General features: G+C 42.3%; 1 protein-coding gene across 3 annotated transcripts; it reads left to right on the top strand.

Annotated features, from left to right (window-relative positions):
- The first annotated feature begins 921 nt into the window (after nucleotides 1-921).
- On the top strand, nucleotides 922-22,511 carry LOC115179479 (1-phosphatidylinositol 4,5-bisphosphate phosphodiesterase delta-4). Of its 3 annotated transcripts, none has more exons than XM_029741029.1 (16): nucleotides 922-1,059; nucleotides 8,176-8,226; nucleotides 10,297-10,455; nucleotides 11,582-11,810; nucleotides 12,050-12,179; nucleotides 12,282-12,516; nucleotides 12,749-12,950; nucleotides 13,171-13,315; nucleotides 14,053-14,205; nucleotides 17,286-17,459; nucleotides 19,601-19,757; nucleotides 20,035-20,151; nucleotides 20,304-20,482; nucleotides 20,614-20,746; nucleotides 20,885-21,034; nucleotides 21,168-22,511. In XM_029741029.1, the coding sequence occupies exons 2-16, from the start codon at nucleotides 8,202-8,204 to the stop codon at nucleotides 21,257-21,259; spliced, it is 2,280 nt and encodes a 759-aa protein (XP_029596889.1). In that variant the 5' UTR covers nucleotides 922-1,059; nucleotides 8,176-8,201; the 3' UTR covers nucleotides 21,260-22,511. The 3 variants fall into 3 exon arrangements, with proteins under 3 accessions (XP_029596889.1, XP_029596887.1, XP_029596888.1); XM_029741027.1 differs by having other exon boundaries at nucleotides 8,173-8,226; XM_029741028.1 differs by lacking the exon at nucleotides 922-1,059 and having other exon boundaries at nucleotides 7,943-8,226.
- Nucleotides 22,512-22,588: the final 77 nt, after the last annotated feature.

Here is a 22,588-nt window from a genome sequence, read left to right as displayed (position 1 = left end):
GTTGCCTAGTTGTTAGAGCGTTGGGCCAGTAACCGAAAGGTTGCTGGATCGAATCCCTGAGCTGACAAGGTATAAGTCTGTCATTCTGCCCGTGAAGAAGGCAGTTAACCCACTGTTCCCTGGTAGGCTGTCATTGTAAATAAGAATTTGTTCTTAACTGACTTGCCTAGTTAAATAAAGGTAAATAAAAAAAAAAACATGATTGAGTAATGCCTCTTCTCTTTACACTCTCCTCCTCTGACCTGGCTTATTCATCATTATAAAAACACTGACCTGATGTGCCAAGTGGGAGTGTACTGCATCTTTGATGAGTAAGGTGTCTCCCTTTAGGTAATCGTCCCCTGTCTGTTGATCGCTTGAAGTTTCTTCGTGTGTGTTCACTTGGGCTCATTGCAGCAGGTTTAGTTGTCTTTATCTTGAACAAATCTCAAATAATTTCAATGCGTTAACATGTTTAAGTTCTGTTTTTATAAGTCCTTAAACACTGTATACAAAATCAACTCAATGATGTGTGGTATCCTGTACATACAGTAGAGTAATGCTGGTAACATGGGGTTAGTCATTTATGGAAAAGTATGACCCCAGTTGTTCAGTTTGGGGCACCTACATAACCTTTCACTGCGTTTATGAATGAATAGTGCCTTTTTATATTTATCAAAAGAAGACCTAAAATGTGTAGCTGATGCTTAAAGTAATAACATACTTTTTGATCTGGGCTGTTGGCTCAGGTACTTGATCTTTGTACAGGTCATTTCATTTCAAACTGACTGGTCATTTAACACTAGACAACCCTTTGAATGGAAAAAAACTAAACAAAGACGAGGTTGGATGAATGGAGGGGGGGAGAGAGTGGAGGATGGTAAGGGTGTGTCAGAGTGTTGTTGACTCAGTAAGGATCAGCTATCCCTGCCCGCCTCTCTCTCAGCTCTCTACAGCGGCATGCAGAGCCAGAGCTGACCCAGACAGACAGACAGGGCCAGCTCCCCTCCCTGTCTCAAGCTCCGGAACCACAACAGGCACAGGACGCACCTGGACCCAGCTGAGATGCCCCTCCATCGGGTGAGTCAGTAGCTATCCTCTCTCCACCTGCTGTCCCTTCATTTTATGTCTGTCAATACATTCATTCCTCCATGTTTGCTAGCCTACTGACTGTTGTACATAGGGAACTTGACCAGCTTCAATTAGTAACATTTAAATGTGTTGCAGGGTTCTTGGTGAGGATGAATTCAATTATTTAGGAGACATGTTTTTTTTCTGAACCCAGTGAAATGATGTGGTCAGACGGTATTACAGAGATTTAGAAGAGGTAGAGGAAATGGAATCAGTGGAAAGGATAGTTTTGACTACTATCTATATATCTATCTATATCTATCTATATATATATATATATATATATATATATACACACACACACACACACACAGAACCAGTCAAAGGTTTGGACACACCTAGTCATTCAAGAGTTTTTCTTTCTTTACTATTTTCTACAGGGTAGGCCATCATTGTAAATAATAATAATAATACCTTTAAGTCTGCCTGTCCTCTTCTCATACTGACACCAGTTATACACAAGTATAACACACTGTGTGTATATTCAGTACCAGTCAAGAGTTTGGAAACACCTACTCATTCAAGGGTTTTTCTTAATTTTTACTATTTTCTACATTGTAGAATAATAGTGAAGACATCAAAACTATGAAATAACACATGGAATCATGTAGTAACCAAAAAAGTGTTAAACAAATCAAAATATATTTTACATTTTGTAAGTAGCCACCCTTTTCCTTGATGACAGCTTTGAACACTCTTGGCATTCTCTCAACCAGCTTCATGAGGTAGTCACCTGGAATGCATTTCAATTAACAGGTGTGCCTTGTTAAAAGTTAATTTGTGGAATTTCTTTCCTTAATGCGTTTGAGCCAAAGTTGTGTTGTGACAAGGTTGGGGTGGTATATAGAAGAAAGCCCTCTTTGGTAAAATACCAAGTCCATATTATGGCAAGAACAGCTCAAATAAGCAAAGAGAAACGACAGTCCATCATTACTTTAAGACGTGAAGGTCAGTCAATGCGGAAAATGTCATGAACTTCGAAAGTTTCTTCAAGTGCAATTGCAAAAACCATCAAGCGCTATGATGAAACTGGCTCTCATGAGGACCACCACAGGAAAGGAAGACCCAGAGTTACCTGTGCTGTAGAGGATAAGTTCATTAGAGTTACCAGCCTCAGAAATTGCGGCCAAAATAAATGCTACACAGAGTTCAAGTAACAGACACATCTCAACATCAACTGTTCAGAGGAGACTGCGTGAATCAGGCCTTCATGGTCGAATTGATGAAAAGAAACCACTACTAAAGGACACCAATAAGAAGAAGAGACTTGCTTGGGCCAAGAAACATGAGCAATGGACATTAGACCGGCGGAAATCTCTCCTTTGATCTGATGAGTCCAAATTTTAGATTTTTGGTTCCAACCGCCGTGTCTTTTTGAGACACAGAGGAGGTGAACGGATGATCTCCGCATGTGTAGTTCCCACCGTGAAGCATGGAGGTGGTGGTGTGTGGGTGCTTTGCTGGTGACACTGTCAGTGATCAATTTAAAATTCAAGCCACACTTAACCAGCATTGCTACCACAGAATTCTGCAGCGATACGCCATCTCACCTGGATTGCTCTTAGTGGGACTATCATTTGTTTTTCAATAGGACAATGACCCAGCACACACTGTGTAAGGGCTATTTCACCAAGAAGGAGAGTGATGGAGTGCTGCGTCCGATGATCTGGCCTCCACAATCACCCTAAATTGGTTTGAGGTCGTGCTCAGCATATGTGGGAACTCCTTCAAGACTGTTGGAAAAGCATTCCTCATGAAGCTGGTTGAGAGAATGCCAAGAGTGTGCAAAGCTGTCATGGTGGCTACGTTGAAGAATCTCAAATATAAAATATATTTTGATTTGTTTAACACTTTTTTTGGTTACTACATGATTCAATATGTGTTTTTTCATAGTTTTGATGTCTTCGCTATTATTCTACAATGTAGAAAATAGTAAAAATTAAGAAAAATCCTTGAATGAGTAGGTGTGTCCAAACTTTGGACTGGTACTTTATATACACACACAGTATGTTATACTTGTGTATAACTGGTGTCAGTTTGAGAAGAGGACAGGCAGACTTAAAGAAGGTATTTTATAAGCAATAGGCAACATGAATAATGAAACTCAATTGCTAAACATACTGCAAATAGAACAGCATAGCATAAGTGATGCGTGAGTGTTGTGATGGCGGGGTGTGTCATTGATCACAATAACATTAGTTTTACAATGAATAATTCAAATTAGATTAAATAAATGGAATTGCTTTGCATTAACTTTATTGCTTTTCGCTCTGGAAGTTCAAAGGCTTGATAGGTGTGTTTAATATGCAAACCAACCATATACTGCGCATTTGTTTAACAAACGTTTCTCAGTGAGGATGCTGTCAGAAGTGTTTCCATTCGTTTTTGAGTGTGATGTTGTCAGCAGTCATGAATGTGGCCAAGTGTGAGATCATTTCCTGGGACAAGGATTAACCTCTTGTCCCACCAGACATGATTTTAGTTGGGTTTGAGTTCCACTGCAAAGGTTGATATAAGCAGATTATAAACTATTTTTATACCTTGTTCATAAATCTACCTAGATAGGATTGCTATGATGAGTGAATGGAATGTCATTCCAAACAATGGCAGAGATTAAAAAAACTGCCCTCAGAATTCTGCCCTCAGAATTCCACCTCTCAAAACAAGAAGAGGACAAAGTCATAGACTGACTACTCAGTGAAAACATGACACAGCAAAACAGAGCCGGTGCTTTCCACCCGCCTGGTACAGGCTGAATGGACAAAGATAGGAGGATGAGGGTAGGACAAAGAGGCTGCTGATCCTGGACTTAAAAAGTGCTGTGCTATGCAGCATTGGGGCGATTCTCATGAAACCAGTTTTAAGCATGTCTGTTTCAAATTGTTACAAAACCATGATGCATCTGCACAAATAAACTAGAATTCTGAAGACTAAGATGTCTAGTTTTTGGCATTTTCTTATTTTAAATCAATCTAAGAAATGTGCCTGAATTTTGTACATTTTCACCCCAAATTCTCATTACCGAGATGTGTCCGGATTAAATTCTCAGGTCATTATATAAAATTGTACTTTAGAAAAAACGTATTTTAATAAAACACAAAATATGATGCTGTAGTTTGTCCATCAATCCTAACAATTGTATACGAGTTGAAGTTTACATTAAACTATATACAGTTGAAGTCGAAGCCAAATACATTTGAACTCAGTTTTTCACAATTCCTGACATTTAATCCTCGTAAAAATTCCCTGTCTTGTGCCTGTATGACCTCCCTACAATGCCTGGGCATGCTCCTGATGAGGTGGCATCCGCCAACTCCTGGACAGTCTGTGGTGCAACGTGGCGTTGGTGGATGGAGCGAGACATGATGTCTCGCTCCATCATATGGTCTCACAAGGGGTCTGAGGATCTCATCTCGTTACCTAATGGCAGTCAGGCTACCTCTGGCGAGCACATGGAGGGCTGTGCGGCCCCCCAAAGAAATGCCACCCCACACCATGACTGACCCACCGCCAAACCGGTCATGCTGGAGGATGTTGCAGGCAGCAGAACGTTCTCCACGGCGTCTCCAGACTCTGTCACGTCTGTCACATGTGCTCAGTGTGAACCTGCTTTCATCTGTGAAGAGCACAGGGCGCCAGTGGCGAATTTGCCAATCTTGGTGTTCTCTGGCAAATGCCAAACGTCCTGCACGGTGTTGGGCTGTAAGCACAACCCCCACCTGTGGACGTCGGGCCCTCATACCACCCTCATGGAGTCTGTTTCTGACCGTTTGAGCAGACACATGCACATTTGTGGCCTGCTGGAGGTCATTTTGCAGGGCTCTGGTAGTGCTCCTCCTGCTCCTCCTTGCACAAAGGCAGAGGTAGCGGTCCTGCTGCTGGGTTGTTGCCCTCCTACGGCCTCCTCCATGTCTCCTGATGTACTGGCCTGTCTCCTGGTAGCACTGGACACTACGCTGACAGACACAGCAAACCTTCTTGCCACAGCTCGCATTGATGTGCCATCCTGGATGAGCTGCACTACCTGAGCCACTTGTGTGGGTTGTAGACTCCGTCTCATGCTACCACTAGAGTGAAAGCACCGCCAGCATTCAAAAGTGACCAAAACATCAGCCAGGAAGCATAGGAACTGAAAAGTGGTCTGTGGTCACCACCTGCAGAACCACTCCTTTATTGGGGGTGTCTTGCTAATTGCCTATAATTTCCACCTGTTGTCTATTCCATTTGCACAACAGCATGTGAAATGTATTGTCAATCAGTGTTGCTTCCTAAGTGGACAGTTTGATTTCACAGAAGTGTGATTGACTTGGAGTTACATTGTGTTGTTTAAGTGTTCCCTTTATTTTTTTGAGCAGTGTATATTGAAACAACATCTCAAGACATCAGTCAGAAAGTTAAAGCTTGGTCGCAAATGGGTCTTCCAAATGGACAATGACCCCAAAAATACTTCTAAAGTTGTGGTGAAATGGCTTAAGGACAACAAAGTCAAGGTATTGGAGTGGCCATCACAAAGCCCTGACCTCAATCCTATAGAAAAGTTGTGGGCAGAACTGAAAAAGTATGTGCGAGCAAGGAGGCCTACAAACTTGACTCAGTTACACCAGCTCTGTCAGGAGGAATGGGCCAAAATTCACCCAATTTATTGGGGAAGCTTGTGGAAGGCTACCTGAAACATTTGACCGAAGTTAATCAGTTTAAAGGCAATGCTACCAAATACTAATTGGGTGTATGTAAACTTCTGACCCATTGGGAATGTGATGATTCAAATAAATCATTCTCTCTACTATTATTCTGACATTTCACATTCTTACAATAAAGTAGTGATCCTAACTGACCTAAGACAGGGAATTTTTACTAGGATTAAATGTCAGGAATTGTGAAAAACTGAGTTTAAATGTACATTTTTACATTTTAGTCATTTAGCAGACGCTCTTATCCAGAGTGACTTACAGTAGTGAATGCATACATTTCATACAATTTCAGACATTTTTTTTTTCTGTGCTGGCCCCCCGTGGGAATCGAACCCACAACCATGGTGTTGCAAACACCATGCTCTACCAACTGAGCTACAGGGAAGGCTGTATTTGGCTAAGGTGTATGTAAACTTCTGACTTCAACTGTAGATACTTTACAGGCATATTGTGTTATACCGTTTGCCCATAGGATCCCATTCAATCCAGAAATGTATCTATAGTACCTTTAATACAAATATCCACATCCTAATACACCAATATTACCTGTAAAGACCTTGGATACATTATTTTTCTTGTCTCTTTGTTACTTTTGACTTGTAAATATACATGCATGTAATTACAGTACTTACAGGGCTGTCAGCAAGTATTCACATCCCTTGACTTTTTCAATATGTTGTTACAAAGTGGGTTAAAGGGATTTAATTGTAATTTTTTGTCAAAATACTTTTGTCAAAGTGGAAGTATTCAACCCCCGAGTCAATACATGTTAGAATAACCTCTGGTTGTTGATCATTGCTAGACAACCATTCAGGTCTAGCCATAGATTTCCAAGCAGATTTAAGTCAAAACTTTAACTTGGCCACTCAGGAACATTCACTGTCTTCTTTGTAAGAAACTCCAGTGTAGATTTGGCCTTGTGTTTGTTTTAGGTTATTGTCCTGCTGAAAGGTGAATTCATCTTTTCCTCTAGGATTTTGCCTGTGCTTAGCTCCATTCTGTTTATTTTTTATCCTGAAAAACTCCCCAGTCCTTAACGATTACAAGCATACCCATAACATGATTCAGCCACCACTATGCTTGAAAATATGAGGAGTGGTACTCAGTAATGTGTTGTATTGAATTTGCCTCAAATATAACACTTGGTATTCAGGACAAAAAGTTAATTGCTTTGCCACATTTTTTTTGCAGTATTACTTTAGTGCCTTGTTGCAAACAGGATGCATGTTTTGGAATATTTGTATTCTGTACAAGCTTCCTTCTTTTCCCTCTGTCAATTAGGTTAGTTTTGTGGAGTAACTTCAATGTTGTTGATCCATCCTCAGTTTTCTCCTATCACAGCTATTAAATTCTCTGTTTTAAAGTCACCATTGGCCTCATGGTGAAATCCCTGAGTAGTTTCCTTCCTCTCAGGAAACTGAGTCCAGAAGGATGCCTGTAGTGACTGGGTGTATTGATACACCATCCGAAGTTGAATTAATAAATTCACCATGCTCAAAGGAATATTCAATGTCTGCTTTTTTTATTTTTACCCATCTACCAATAGGTGCCCTTCTTTGTGAGTCAATGGAAAACCTCCCTGGTCTTTGTTGTTGAATCTGTTTGAAATTCACTGTTCGACTGAGGGACTTTACAAATAATTTTATGTGTGGGGTACAGAGATGAGGTAGTCATTCAAAAATCGTGTTAAACACTATTATTCCACACAACGTGAGTCCATGCAAAACTGTTGCGGTAATGACAATTGTTACATTGGTAGTTGTGGAAATTGTTATGAAATGCATAATATCAGAAAAAAAAGATAATTAGGATGAAATAGATAAAGTAAAGATCCTAATCAAATCCAATTTTACTTGCCGCGTGTAGACCTTACCATGAAATGCTTACTTACAAGCCCTTAACCAACAATACAGTTTTAAGAAAATCTCAGTGATCCAAGATTCAAGAGAATCTCAGTGATCTCAGTGATCCAAGAGAAAATTGTTTGAAAAATGACACTGGAGAATTTGTGGGTTAAATGCCAGTTTTGTGAGAATGACCATAAAATTGGGGTCAATTCCATTTAAATTCAGTCAATTAAAGAAATGCAATTGAACCCAACAGGTCACACATCACAGGTTGAGAGTCAAATCCAAAAACTGCTCTGGCAAAGTCAGGGAGTGATACAAAATATGTATTATTTGTTTATATCAAGTCTGCTGTAGTTTGAATATGACATTCTAAGTATTGACTTTACAGCACTGTGAACTATCATTTGGTTGTAAAATATTACAACTTTGCTTTCATCCTGTCTCATCCTAGCACCTATCCTCTCTTCACACATTCTGATGACTTAACCATACATTTAATTATCAACCGTTTTGCTGGGCAGCAGGTGGAAAAAGCGTAAAACGACCATCGATGGCTTCTACGGGAAGTGGCCGGCGTAAGTTTATTCTTGAGATATAAATATGCATATTGATCAAAACAATACCCACTGGGCACACACTGGTTGAATCAACTTTTTTTTCAACGTAATTTGTCACGTGGAATTAACATGAAAATACATTGGATTTGAAAAAAAGTCATCAAATTTCAACCAGCTTTGTAAGCATAAAAATTAGGGTAAAACTTAAACTGAAATACATCGACTTAACCTGATTAGCAGGTTGTTACATCAATCTAATTTCAACATAATCATCAGAACTATGTGTACGTTGCAACTGCATTGAAAATTCCACAGAAACGTAAAAAATAATTTTGTATGTTCAATTGGGTGGTTGAAATTATGCTGAAATTTAGATTTGATTAGACATGTTTTATTTAACCTTGTTTCAATGTTGTAGTAAGATGGTATGTTTGAATCATTGTTTCAACGTCATGCTACTGTATCAACCTAAATAAAGTGGTATATTGAAATAACATGTGAAGACAAAGTCCAACGATTTCTGCCTGAACAGTGACTCCTACTGGTATATGAGGGGTAATGCATTTCAGTGAGAACAAATCTACCATCCAGACACCTACATCTATGTACCCTGTTTAGCTTTGGAAACAAGCTGTGTTCGTTTTATCTGAGCTATCATCTCAATACATTTTGACCTTGATCAACTTCCATACTCATTTGCGTTGACTACCTAAATAACGTTAAATCGTTTTTAAAGTAACTCCTCTAACTTTTCTAACACAAGCTGTATGTGAAAGTCAATTCGGAGTGAGGCTGAGTTTATGTAGGCAACATTGACATCTGATTTACCCAACAAAGGACACTTTGGCTGCATTTACACAGGCAGACCAATTCTGATATTTCTTTTCACTAATTGGTCTTTTTACTCTGAAAAGGAGCTGATGTGATTGGTAAAAAGACCAATTAATGGAAACAATATCAGCATTGGGCTGCCTGTGTAAATGCAGCCCATCATTTCAACATGTTGTTAGGTATACTATCATTCATCCATGGTTGATTGGATCTTTGGAAGTTTAGAAGTAGTTACCATTAGCCCTATAAATAGGATGCAAAATTCATAATATTAATAATACACTTTTACCTTTGGATATTGTCTTTTATATGAAGGATGGTTGATGGATTTCTAATTTAATCTACAAATTATTAATATGTAGAATTTATGTCGCCATCTCAACCAAAAATCTAAGTTGAAGAATAGGACTAAATCAAATCAAACTTTATTTCAAGTTAATTTAAAGTTTGATTTGATGTAGTGCTATTCTTGAACTTAGATTTTTGGTTGAGATGGAGACGTGAATCCAACATATCAATTGCGTTCACAATTCAATATCCGGTTTGTCTACAAATTAATGATATGTTAGGGCTAGAGTTATTTAGGTAGTTTAGATCAGTGTCAATCTGTGTTTACATAATAGCTCGGCTGAAACGAGCACAGCTTGTTTTCAAAGCTAAGTAGGGTATGTTGGTGTCTGGATGGTAGACTTGTTCTCACTGAAGTGCATTTCCCCCTCATATACCAGTAGGAGTCACTGTTCAGGCAGGAATTTTTGGACTGTGCCTTCACTTGTTATTTCAATACCTCGTTATTTAGGTTGATGGCATGACGTTGAAACAATGACGTTGATTTAAAAAATACCATTTTACTATCAACATTGAAACAAGGTCAAACAAAATATGTTTATCAAATATGAAATTCAACATAATTTCAACCCCCCAATATATATTGAATATAGGATGGAAATTATTTTTAATGTTTCTACGTTTTCCACGTTGATCCCACGTCACAATATATTGACAAATGACGTTCAAACAACGTTGATTCAACCAGTGTGTACCCAGTGGGTAGTGCGTATGACTCTATGGGTCGAGACTGAGATGGATGTCCCGTTCACTTAGACTGATCCCAGATCTGTATGAGTTGACAAGACAGCACAAACAGATCTGAGACCAGGCTACTGTTGACTGATAATGAGCGGTTGCCATAATGTATGTCAGGACAGGACAGTTATCTGGGCCTTGACACCTACTTCCCCTAATGTGTCTGATCAGGTATCCAGGGGGATGACAACCTCCAGTCCATGATCGTTGGCACGGTGATGAGGAAGATTAAGTCTCGCACCTGGAAGAAGCAGCGCTACTTCAAGCTGCAGGAGGACTGCATGACCATCTGGTACAAGTCCAAGAAGGCCGGGAACGCCCACTCCACATGTGAGTAGTGACATTTACATGCTTAGGCAATGTTTACTGACACATTTTGTCACATATGATACTTATTATATCATTGTCCACAAGATTATGTTCGGCAGCAGGCTATACACTGAGTGGACAAAACATTCCGAATATTGAGTTGCACCCACTTTCGCCCTCAGAACAGCCTCAATTCGTCGTGGCTTGCACTCTACAAGGTGTCGAAATTGTTCCACAGGGATGCTGGTCCATGTTGACTTAGGTATCTCTTTAGGTATTTATCTCCTTAGGTTTTATTAGGCCCTTTGCTCCACTCGTGGCCAAAGGGAATAAGTCAAGTCTTTAGGTACATGGTAAACCCTATAGCCCAATATTATCAGTCACTTCAATGATGATAAAACTAGACCCCTGCTACTACAAAATTACTCAAATGAGAGTACAAAACATTAGGAACACCTGCTTTTTCCATGACATAGACTGACCAGGTGAATCCAGGTGTCACTGACCAGGGATCACTTGTTAAATCCACTTCAATCAGTGTAGATGAAAGGGGGAGACAGTGCTTCCCAAGGTTGTGTCAAATTGGCTGGATGTCCTTTGGGTGGTAGACCATTCTTGATACACACAGGAAGCTGTTGAGCGTGAAAACCCCAGCAATGTTGCAGTTCTTGACACACTCAAACCAGTGCGCCTGGCACCTACTACCATACTCCGTTCAAAAGCTCTTAAATCTTTTGTCTTGCTCATTCCCCCTCTGAATGGCATACATACACAATCCATGTCTCAATTGTCTCAAGGCTTAAAAATCCTGTCTCCCCCTTCATCTACACTGATTGAAGTGGATTTAACAAATGATACCTGGTCAGTGACACCTGGATTCACCTGGTCAGTCTATGTCATGGAAAAAGCAGGTGTTCCTAATGTTTTGTACTCTCATTTGAGTAATTTTGTTGTAGCAGGGGTCTAGTTTTATCATCACTGAAGTGACTGATAATATTGGGCTATAGGGTTCACCATGTACCTAAAGACTTGGCTTATTCCCTTTAGCCACGAGTGGAGCAAAGGGCCTAAAGAAAACCTAAGGAGATAAATACCTAAAGAGATACCTAAGTAGATAGTATTCAGCTTCTCTTTTCCCTTTCAACAGTCTCTGTGAGTGACGTGGAGACGGTGCGTGAGGGCCACCAGTCAGAGGTTCTGCTAAGCATCGCAGACGAGTTTCCCCCGGACCGCTGCTTCACCCTGGTGTTCCGTGGTCGCCGTGGCAACCTGGACCTGGTGGCAGACTCGGCGGATGAGGCACAGTCCTGGATCAAAGGCATGAGGAAGCTGATCGAGAACCTGGAGAACATGGGCGAGAGTGAGAAGCTTGACCAGTATCCTTTCTGACAAGCTAAACCAATCAATCAAATGTATTTACAAGGCCCTGTATATATCAACAGTTGTCACAAAGTGCTTAACAGGAACCTGGCCAAATATGATACATAGTCTTAGCTAGTTTGCTTAATGAAGTTAAGAAGTGCGCTATAGACGTGTATAGCAGAGTATCGTTTGTGTTATAGCTCTTAAGGTTTCGCTGTAGCATGATGACGTTTCCCTTAAGCGACATTTCCAGGTGGATCTGTGAATGGTTTAAGAAGGCTGATAAGAACAACGACGGCAGAATGAACTTCCGGGAGATCAGGGTCCTGCTGAAGATGATGAACGTGGACATGAACGAACATCACGCTCACCAACTCTTCATGGTAAAAGCCCTGAGATCATCTTAATAAGGCCGTATATCTTTGATTCTTGTACATTGCTGGTGTCTGTTGAGGCCTGAAGACCTTTCTCCATTTTATCCACAGACGGCAGACAAGTCCCAGACGGGGACTCTGGAGGATGATGAGTTTGTCCTGTTCTACAAGATGCTGACCCAGAGAGAGGACGTTCTCAGGGTCTTCCAGGACTTCTCTGGAGACGGACAGAAGCTGTCTCTGCGGGACCTGGAGGAGTTCCTGAGAGATGAACAACTGGAGGAGGTGGACGGGGTTCAGCAGCTGGCCATGGAGCTCATCGAGCGCTACGAACCCTCTGACACAGGTAGTACTGACCTCTGACCCTGGCATGATTTGTGGCTATAGCTGACCAATCACACCCTACGAATAATCAGGTCAATAACCATATCATCAGGTCAACATCATGGTCAAGCAGTTGTTATTTCAACCAAGAACCAATATATTTGAATGACTATCATGATGGTTGTAATGAAAAATATAAATCTATAGTTTGAACTGATAGCAATGTTTTCTTTTTTGACTTTGTTGTTCCACAGCGAAGATGCTGAAGGCCATGTCTATCGACGGTTTCCTGATGTACCTGGCGTCAGCTGAGGGCTCCATCTTCCACCCCAGGCAGCAGAGCCTGTACCAGGACATGACCCAGCCCCTCAACCACTACTTCATCTCCTCTTCACACAACACATACCTGATGGAGGACCAGCTTCGAGGACACAGCAGTGTCGAGGGATACATACGGTATGTACACTACGCCAGTGGTGGCGGATGGGAAGGCTTAGTAGGCCGTTCTTGAGAGTGGTTTATCCTTTGTATTGGAAGATGATTTTGATCTCTGTCTTGAGGTGAATTACGACACAACTTTTAGAAGACAGAATCAGAGGGATTGATCATTGTCCATTAAAAATGGATATACTCTGGGACAAAGTTCAAAAAGGCTAACTTGTTTCTTCTTCGTTAGGGCTTTGAAGCGAGGCTGTCGGTGTGTAGAAGTAGACTGTTGGGACGGTCCCAATGGAGAGCCTATCGTCTACCACGGACACACCTTCACCTCCAAGATCCTCTTCAAAGATGTTGTGAACGCACTGAGAAACTATGCCTTCAAGGTATTTGTTTATTCAGAAAAAATTGTGATGACAAGATTAAACCTCTTTGTATGGTATGCTTCACAGGTATTCTCTGCGGTATCGTGACATAATGTTTACATATCAGTGCAGAATACAGGGATGTTTTTAACTATTCAGATCCAATCATTGTTTAGCATTTTCATGGTCCGTTACCAGTGCAGTACTTTGCACACAGGAATCCAAGAACTTGCAGTACCTTGCAGTATCAACACACTCCTCACTCAGCACCTCATTATATGTGTATGAGTCAGGAGGGGGATCATTCCATCATGATATCCCAAAGCCACGGCCCTTTCAGAAAGCCGAGCCCTCACACAGTAAACCAGCATATGACCTGCCTGTCAAAGACTTATCCTATTCTGTGCCAAAACAGTCCTCCGTGCCGCCAAGTTCATGTTTTGTGTCAGGGTTTCAGGACACTGGTCAAAAGTAGTGCACTGCATAGGGAATAAGGTGCCATTTGGGATGCAACCACTCATACAGGACATCCCACAATGTAGTGGATGGACTACATAGAGGGTGTCGTTTGGGACGTACTCTCTGTCTGTCTGCAACTGGATGGTGGCCTGGGTTGCTCCATGCGACCCATATCCTGTCTGCCACAGTGGAGAAGTCGTTGGTGTATATAAACTGGTAGCAGGTATAGCCTTTCTCCTCACACTGAGAATGCTGCAGTCCAGTGTTGAATTATTCACTCCCCCCTTCCTCCCTCCCAGGTATCAGAGTACCCGGTCATCCTGTCCACCGAGAACCACTGCGGTGTTGAACAGCAGCGAGTCATGGCCCAACACCTCAACACCATCCTTGGGGACAAGCTGCTGAAAAGTACCCTGGATGGAAAGATACCCGTCAGCTTTCCTTCTCCTGAGGTAAGGCAGGCACCAGGAACAGTAGCCAGGTAATCTGCTCTGATCTGACTTTCACCACGGCATGGCAAGGGCAAACGTAGCGTGATGGTGGTGGTGGTGATAGGACAGAATTGTCCCACTGTCATAGGCGTCGTAAGGATTGGACCAAGGCGCAGTGGGTAAAGTGCTCATCTTCTTAATTTATTTAAAGAAAACACTTAAACAAAATAAACAAACGACGAAAACAGTTCCATAAGGCTCCCAGGCTATACAGAAAATAACCACCCACAAAACCCAAGTGAAACAAACACAACTAAATATGGCCTCCAATTAGAGACAACGACAACAGCTGTCTCTAATTGGAGGCCATTGCCAAAAACCCAACATAGAAATAGAAAACATAGAACCTAAACCAAAAACACCAAAACACACAAAACAAACACCCCCGCCACGCCCTGACCAAACTACAAATAACCCCTTTTACTGGTCAGGACGTGATAGTTGTACCCCCCCCCCCCAAAGGTGCAGACCCCGAATGCACCTCAAAAACAAAAACCCCATAAAAACAACCCCAAACTAAAAGGGAGGGAAGGGAGGGTGGCCACCGTCAACGACGGTCCCTGTGCTACACCCCCCCTTCCCAATCCTCCCACTACGGAGGTGGCTCTGGCTCTGGGCGTAGCTCCCGTTCAGAAGACTCTAGGCTGGGGAGCATTGCTGGAGGCTCCTGGCTGAGGAGCATCGCTGGAGACTCCGGGCTGAGGAGCGTCGCTGGAGGCTCAGGGCTGAGGAGCGTCGCTGGAGGCTCAGGGCTGAGGAGCGTCGCTGGAGGCTCAGGGCTGAGGAGCGTCGCTGGAGGCTCAGGGCTAAGGAGCGTCGCTGGAGGCCTCCTGCGTGGAGCTGGGACCGGTCTCCCTGGACTTACAGGAGATTGGGTGCGCAGAGCGGGCACTGGGCACACTGGGCCGTGGAGACGCACTGGATGTCTGGAGCGCACGGCCTGCACAACCCGTCCTGGGTTGTACAGGGCGAACTGGGCTGTGCTGGGGAATGAGGGCTGCCGTGCGTAGAGCAGGCGCAAGGTAAACTGGGCCGAGGAGACGCACTGGATACCAGATCCGTTGTGCCGGCACACTTCTTCCTGGCTGCCGGGCCAACTCTCGCCCGGCAACGCTGCGGAGCCCTTACTGGCCGCACCGGACTGTGCGTGCGTATGGGCGACACCGTGCGCATTCCTGCGTAACAAGGCGCTTGTTTGATCCGTCGCTCCCCATAATAAGCACGGGGAGTTGGCTCAGGTCTCCACCCTGACTCTGCCTAACTCCTCGGCCTCATGTAGCTCCCTTAATTTCCTCTCCCAGAAACGTTGTTCTGCCTCCCACGTCCATCCTTCTCCTCGGTGCTCCAATCCCCGCTGCTTGGTCCTTGTTTAGTGGGTGGTTCTGTCATAGGCGTCGTAAGGATTGGACCAAGGCGCAGCGGGTAAAGTGCTCATCTTCTTAATTTATTTAAAGAAAACACTTAAACAAAATAAACATATGACGAAAACAGTTCCATAAGGCTCCCAGGCTATACAGAAAATAACCAACCACAAAACACAATTGAAACAAACACAACTAAATATGGCCTCCAATTAGAGACAACGACAACCAGCTGTCTCTAATTGGAGGTCATTGCCAAAAACCCAACATAGAAATAGAAAACTAGATATAAACATAGAAATAGAAAACATAGAACCTAAACCAAAAACACCGAAACACACAAAACAAACACCCCCTGCCATGCCCTGACCAAACTACAATGACAAATAACCCCTTTTACTGGTCAGGACATGACACCCACAGAAATACAATTACTACAGCGGACATTACTATTCCAATTCAAGCCAGCGTTCTGCAATGCGTGGACCGGCGGCCATATTGAGTTTACCCATGTCAAATTGCCATGGGCTGCAGTCCAAACACATTATTTTTACCCCCTCAGCCCTTGCACTATCCACTTTACCTCGGGGGAATCCCAGTCAAAACCGGATGCAGTTTGATTGCCATCTTAAATGGAGGTCAAATTCACTAACGTTTCCCCCTCAGTCCTCAATTTAGCTCGAGGGAGTGAGTGAACAACTTTGGACCAAGTTTGGGAAACCCTGCTCTAGACTACCTGCCGCCCTCTAGGCTCCCTGCCGCCCTCTAGGCGGCAGGTAGCCTAGGGTGGAGTCACTTTAGGGTGGAGTCAGTGTACAGAATGTACATTATTAAACCAGTTTATCTTGTTCATAGAATGCCTCAAAGACATTCATTAGAATTCACACAGAATTTCAGATTCACTTTTTATAATCACTGTTTGATCATATTAATATAAGGCTATAAAGCAGATTAACCTGCCCAAAAGTTCCTTGTACAAAATCTAAATGTATTCCAGTACATTACGTGTAATCAAAAGAATAATAAATACTCATTTGAGACATGCAAATACTGAATATGTGGCAGAAAGCAAAAACAAATAATGCATATATTTGACAGTTTTAACATAGAACCCAGATTAAAGGAAGAGGGGGGGGGGCAGGACCGAGTTTAGGAAACCCCGCTGTAGAGTGATCTGTCGGTTCACCTTCACTTTCTACTACCTGTCTTGCTACCTACCTTTCTATCAGTGCCTCCCGGGCCATATGATCTGCGCTGTAAGATGCAACACTGGCACCGTGAATTATTAAAAAGACACAATATTGTTCCCTCAGCACTGAATAGAATATGATTGATTGTTCTCTTAGTCTTTCAACATTGTATTGGGCGTGACCTGCAGGTCCATGTAGGACAATGAAGGCAAATACTTTATATGCCCTGCATCTCAATGCAAAGACTATTGTCTTTCTGAGCTTGATGTATATTTGTTCTGCCTCAATGATTGTAGTATACTGTGCCCACAGTCATCAAGTATGCAGGTGACTCTAAATATCTATCTATGTTACATTACCAATATGCAATAGAGAGAGAGGTTGGGAGAGACGTGCTGTCAAGAGGCTTTCTGAAACATGCCCTGGTACAGAAGCATGATATCTATTCCCCGGTGATGAAACGATCTAGATCCATTGTTCTGACTGACAGGAGCTGAAGGGGAAGATTCTTCTCAAGGGGAAGAAGATCGGAGGTCTGGAGGAGAGTCGGAACGGGCCGGTGGAGCCGGAGGACTCCCTGACAGGAGAGGTGAGCGACGAGGATGAAGCGGCTGACATCGATGAGGACAGCCTCCACAGCAACAGCCTCCGACGCACGGCCAAGGTAGGCTACCGGTGTGCGTGTGTGTCTGTGTCTGTGGGTTGGTGGGGGGGGGGGGGGTGTGCCTGTGTGTGCAATTGTGCATGCGACATTGACGAGGATAACCTCTGCAGGGACAGCCAAGGTGGGCTACTGATCCTCGGCTGGAGCTGTCCGACCTCTCACCACTTCTTCTAGGGATCGACCTGCGAGACGTTTGTCTGTGTGTCTTGTCTAGGGTTTCAAAAGGAGGGTATATTACTGGACACTTTTGAAGTTTACCAGTAAACTACCAGAATTTTGGTATCTTTCACCCTTTTGGGTACTTCAGATTATCACAGGTGTTTGTAATTATCTCTGTCCCTCTGTGTGGCCTATCACATGTAAAATATAGGAAATAATTCAATAAGATGATAGAATGACAAAGCTGTAAAACATTATCCTAAATATAAACCATCAACTTAGTGAATACCATTGGTATTTAACATGAGTGTTTCAGCATGAAATATCCTTTTTCTATATTTTTTTACACACTTTTAGTTATTTTACTATGTCAATATTTGTTGTTAATGTTTTGCCACCAAACTGGTGGCAGTTGTAAAAAATGTCAATAGTTGGAAGAGTTGCAGAGTTCATTGAAAATAATGCCATTGTTGAATAGATGTTTTTTTTTCATTACTTAGGCTATTTTCTCTATATGGACGCAGATTTAAAAAATGAATACTATATATAAATACATTTTTTTTAAAGTTATTCAAGTTTAAATTACCAAAGTTATGTTAGACTGCCATAGATGTTCTGTCAATTATCAAAATGACTGAGGATTCCGGTAACTTTGTTAAACTACCGGTAGCTTTGCAACCCTAGTCCTGTCACTAAACTCTGGGCCTACCTGGATGTAGTCGTATATATTTCAGTCACTCCGTCTCAACTCCATCTCCCGCTCTCATATCCACTTAGCAGAAGACGTCAGTCACTCACTCCTCCACTGTCCCTCAATCCCATCAGGGCAAAAGTGGATCATCTTAGTCTGTATCTGCTGTGTTGACTTAACCAAGTTATAACACTGTTATAGGACTGATATTATCCAAGGGTTGCATTCAACTCTGACATTGCTCATGAAAGATATAGGGCTAAAGCCAGGGACTAGACCAAGTGAGCCTCCTAACGGTGCCATACGAACACCAGAGATAGCCATAGACAGAGAGCCAACAGTACCAACACTCTTTCAAGACTGTACTACTGTCTTGAGAGAGAAGACTGACTGACTGACTGACTGACTGACTGACTGACTGACTGACTGACTGACTGACTGACTGACTGACTGACTGTAGGGTAGAGGTAGAGAGCCCTCTAAAATGAGACACTTAATTGAAGTCAGGGATCACCTATGCAGCTAAACACTGATGCACCTTTGACTTTATTCTTGGTTCTTTCATGATATCGCTCAATAACAAGCAGTGCCCATTAACAGATTAGATGGGAGTCCATGGGTGTAAGGCATCATTTAACATTGATACTCTATGTTTAATGAAAGGCATAGATTAGAATGCCATACTAGGGTTGACATGGTTTGATCAATATGGTAATCAAGGGTAAAGCCAGTAGTCTACAGGAGCAGTGAACTCTGGGATGCCCTTGGCCCTGGTGTAACTGACTCTGATGACGGCTGTCCTGTCCTAAAGACGGACTGTAGCTCAGAGTCTCTGTTTGTGTTTGGCTCCGGATCTGCTTTCATATAGAGGCAACCCAGGTGTGCACTAGGACTGGGAGACCTGGTTGCATTGCTAATTAGTCTGGCCTTGTGCCCGCCTGCATACCTCAACCTTTCGGTCATCAAAGCCTGATTGGCACTGGCAGACCTACTGTGGTTGGCTTCATAGTGAAGTATCACTTACTCCATATTGGGGTTGTCTCGGTCCACTTGCTGCTTTCACCCAGGGCTAGCTACACTCCACTTCTCCTCTCAAACTGTACGAGTGCCACGTTGCTCTCAAAACTAGGGTTTTACTGTATATATCCAATCCTCCTAGTGCAGTATTGTCCAAGCCATTGCCCAATTTATATGTAGTTGAATTGAATGTAGCTTAGTAAGGTCAACACTCCAATTTCCCCGCTGTGGATCAATAAAGTTTATTCAATTCAACTCTCGTTCTTTTCCTCAGAAATCGAAGCAGCGTCTGTCAAAGGAGCTGTCGGACTGCGTGGTTTACTGCAAGAGTGTCCACTTCAGCAGCTTCAAGCACTCCCGCGTTCACTCCAAGTTCTACGAGATATCCTCCTTCACAGAGTCCAAAGCCCGCAAACACTTGAGAGAGGCAGGTGGGGCCTGAATCTCTACTGTAACTCATGACAACATCAGTCAGGGTCAACCAGTCTCTTACTCACTCAGGACAGTTTGTGTCGTTCTGTTTGGACCACAAAACAGAAGCCAAAAGTTGTTTACTAAAAGGACATTTTGTGAGATTTAGTCAGTTATTCATTCAGAGGTAAGGGCCGTAAACAGAGGCAGAATGACTAGAAGACACAGTGCTTTGTATGTGTACTGTTCAATTGCATGGTTCCTCAAGCTCATGGTTTAACTGCCTTTCTCTTCCAGGGGCGGAGTTTGTGCATCACAATACCAGGCAACTGACCAGGGTTTATCCCAGTGGCCTCAGAACAGACTCCTCCAACTTCAACCCACAGGAAATGTGGAACACAGGGACTCAAATAGGTGAGGGGCGTTTTAGGTCATTCTAAGGCACGACGCAATGATTAAACAAAATATAAATTTCTAATTTCCAAACATGACTCTGTGAAGCTAGTTAAGCTTATACTTCTGTTCGGATCAGTTGGTTAATTTCTCTGTTTTCCTTGCTTCCTCAGTTGCGTTGAATTTCCAGACGGCAGGGGTTGAGATGGACCTCAACGATGGACTGTTTAGTCAAAATGGCCGCTGTGGCTACATCCTCAAACCTGACTTCATGAGGATGTCAGAGAGGAGGTTCGATCCTGAGGTTCCACATAACCGGGAAGGCTACCGACCCCTCAGTCTCTGCATTCAGGTACAAATAACAAACTGAGACCTACCTAAGACACAACCTGAAAAACTACAGAAACCAAGTGGAACGCTAACCTTCCGATCTGACCTAAAGCTCTCTCATTGTGTGTGTATATATTTGTGTGTGTTTTCAAGGTGATCAGTGGACAGCAGCTTCCCAAAGTGAATATCAAGGAGAGCTCCGTTGTGGACCCGTTTGTGAGAGTGGAGATCCATGGAGTTCCTCTAGACCAGGCCAAGCAGGAGACCAGATACATAGACAACAATGGTAATATACACACCCATTAAATCCCAATCACATAAATGCTTATAATGTGACTTTTTACAGAAATGCTGATACAAAAAAACAGTATATTACAGTATTATATTCTATTATTTTATATACTTATGAATTGTGTTTGCTCAGGATTCAATCCAGTGTGGTATGATACTTTGCGGTTCACCATCCATGCGCCTGAACTTGCCCTGGTACGCTTTGTGGTGGAGGACTACGACAAGGCGTCAAGGAATGATTTTGTCGGACAGTATACCTTGCCTTTCTCATGTATTCAGCAAGGTGAGGCTCATCCATGTATTTAAGCATTTCGTACAAACTCATTATATAACCTCCTAATATGACAGTCACACGTAATGGCATTTAATACGATGGGATGAATGGTCTTCTACAGCTGTTTTACTCCCTTTTCCAGGATACCGTCACATCCACCTCCTGTCTAAGGACGGAACCAGTATTCCTCCCGCCTCCTTATTTGTACACGTTAGAATCACTAACCTTGTATGAGCTGAACATTCTCTCTGGCATTTACAAGACTTGTAGATGGAACACATGGAAGGTGGAAGACGCTGAAGGTGGAAGACACGACTAAAAGAGAACAAACCATTGCTCATAGTTTTCCCGGGCAGTTTTGACATTCAAGAGCTAGTTTCACAAACTATGTAATGAATACTTCCTGTAACTACTTCCTCAAAATAGTATCTAATGTTGTGGATATACTGAGCCAAATGTTTTTTGTAGGTATTAATGTACTTTTAGAAAGTATGATTGGTGTGGTTTTCACTTGTGATCTTACAATTCTATATTTATAGTGTGTATTCCCATTCTGATGTATTAGTTAAGAACTGGCTCTGGGATGATTCTGGTTTTCCAACTCTATTTCATCAAATGCTAGTCAACTACACAACTGTACTTGAGATTATTTTTTGTTTTGTTGCAATGATATGTAGCGGAGAAATGTGCCACCATTGGTCAAGAGTAATGACACATTTCAACATCATTTAAGTCACTCTTCTTATCCACACCACAGTACTTTCTATGAACCAAGCTCCTCAAGAATGTAACATTGATGAGACTGTTTGGTTAGAGTTGCCTAGGCTTACTGTAGGACACATTTCCTCCCTCTTTTGCCTATTGGCAAGTTTTGGTTTAAAATGGGTTATGATGCCAATGAAAACTAATATACTCCAGTCTTCATCTCTCTAATGCATATTATCATTTCCATGAACAATATTCTGAACAATTCGTTTAGTATAAACAGCAATTATAGCGGAACTCAAAAATGCCTCAACTTGTGTCATCTGTTTTGGATCATTTTATAGAAGATGTAAATATTTGCTGCTGGGTTAATAGTTGTATATTTTTGTACACACACTGTGTGTGTTTGTGATGTATAGCAGGGGTCTCCAACCCTGTTCCTAGAGAGCTACCCTACTGTAGATTTTCACTCCAATCCCAGTTGTAACTAACAACCAGCTTTATCAACCAGCTAATTATTAGAATCAGATGTGCTAGATTAGGGTTTGGAGTGAAAATCTACAGGACGCTCGCTTTCCGGGAACAGGGTTGGAGATCCCTGATGCATAGCCTATTGTATTGTGTTATAGCATATCTATTAACTCTTTTTGTATTATTGTCCAGTTAAGACTTCATAGACCTGTATTATTTGTATATGTATTTAACTATGTATGCATGTACTACAGTAGTTAGTTATTTGCCATATCCATTCGCAAATAAAGATGATTTTCATGTATCTAAAGAGTTCAGAGACTGGTGAGATTCGATCATGGATGTATATATACAAAGATGACGTACATATGATATTTTATCATCTTA

This window comes from Salmo trutta, chromosome 39 (genome assembly GCF_901001165.1).
Source record: "Salmo trutta chromosome 39, fSalTru1.1, whole genome shotgun sequence".
Lineage (NCBI taxonomy): Eukaryota > Metazoa > Chordata > Actinopteri > Salmoniformes > Salmonidae > Salmo > Salmo trutta.
Note: the sequence above shows the minus strand (reverse complement) of the source record. Positions and strands in the feature narration are given on the sequence as shown.

What these genes read in the sequence shown, in the direction of transcription:
- LOC115179479 (XM_029741029.1), top strand. Translation starts at nt 8,202, where the DNA reads ATGGCTTCTACGGGAAGTGGCCGGC. An exon ending in CTACGAACCCTCTGACACAG is followed by an intron (nt 12,517 to 12,748) that starts GTAGTACTGACC and finishes GTTGTTCCACAG; the next exon opens with CGAAGATGCTGAAGGCCATG. An exon ending in CAGATACATAGACAACAATG is followed by an intron (nt 20,747 to 20,884) that starts GTAATATACACA and finishes GTGTTTGCTCAG; the next exon opens with GATTCAATCCAGTGTGGTAT.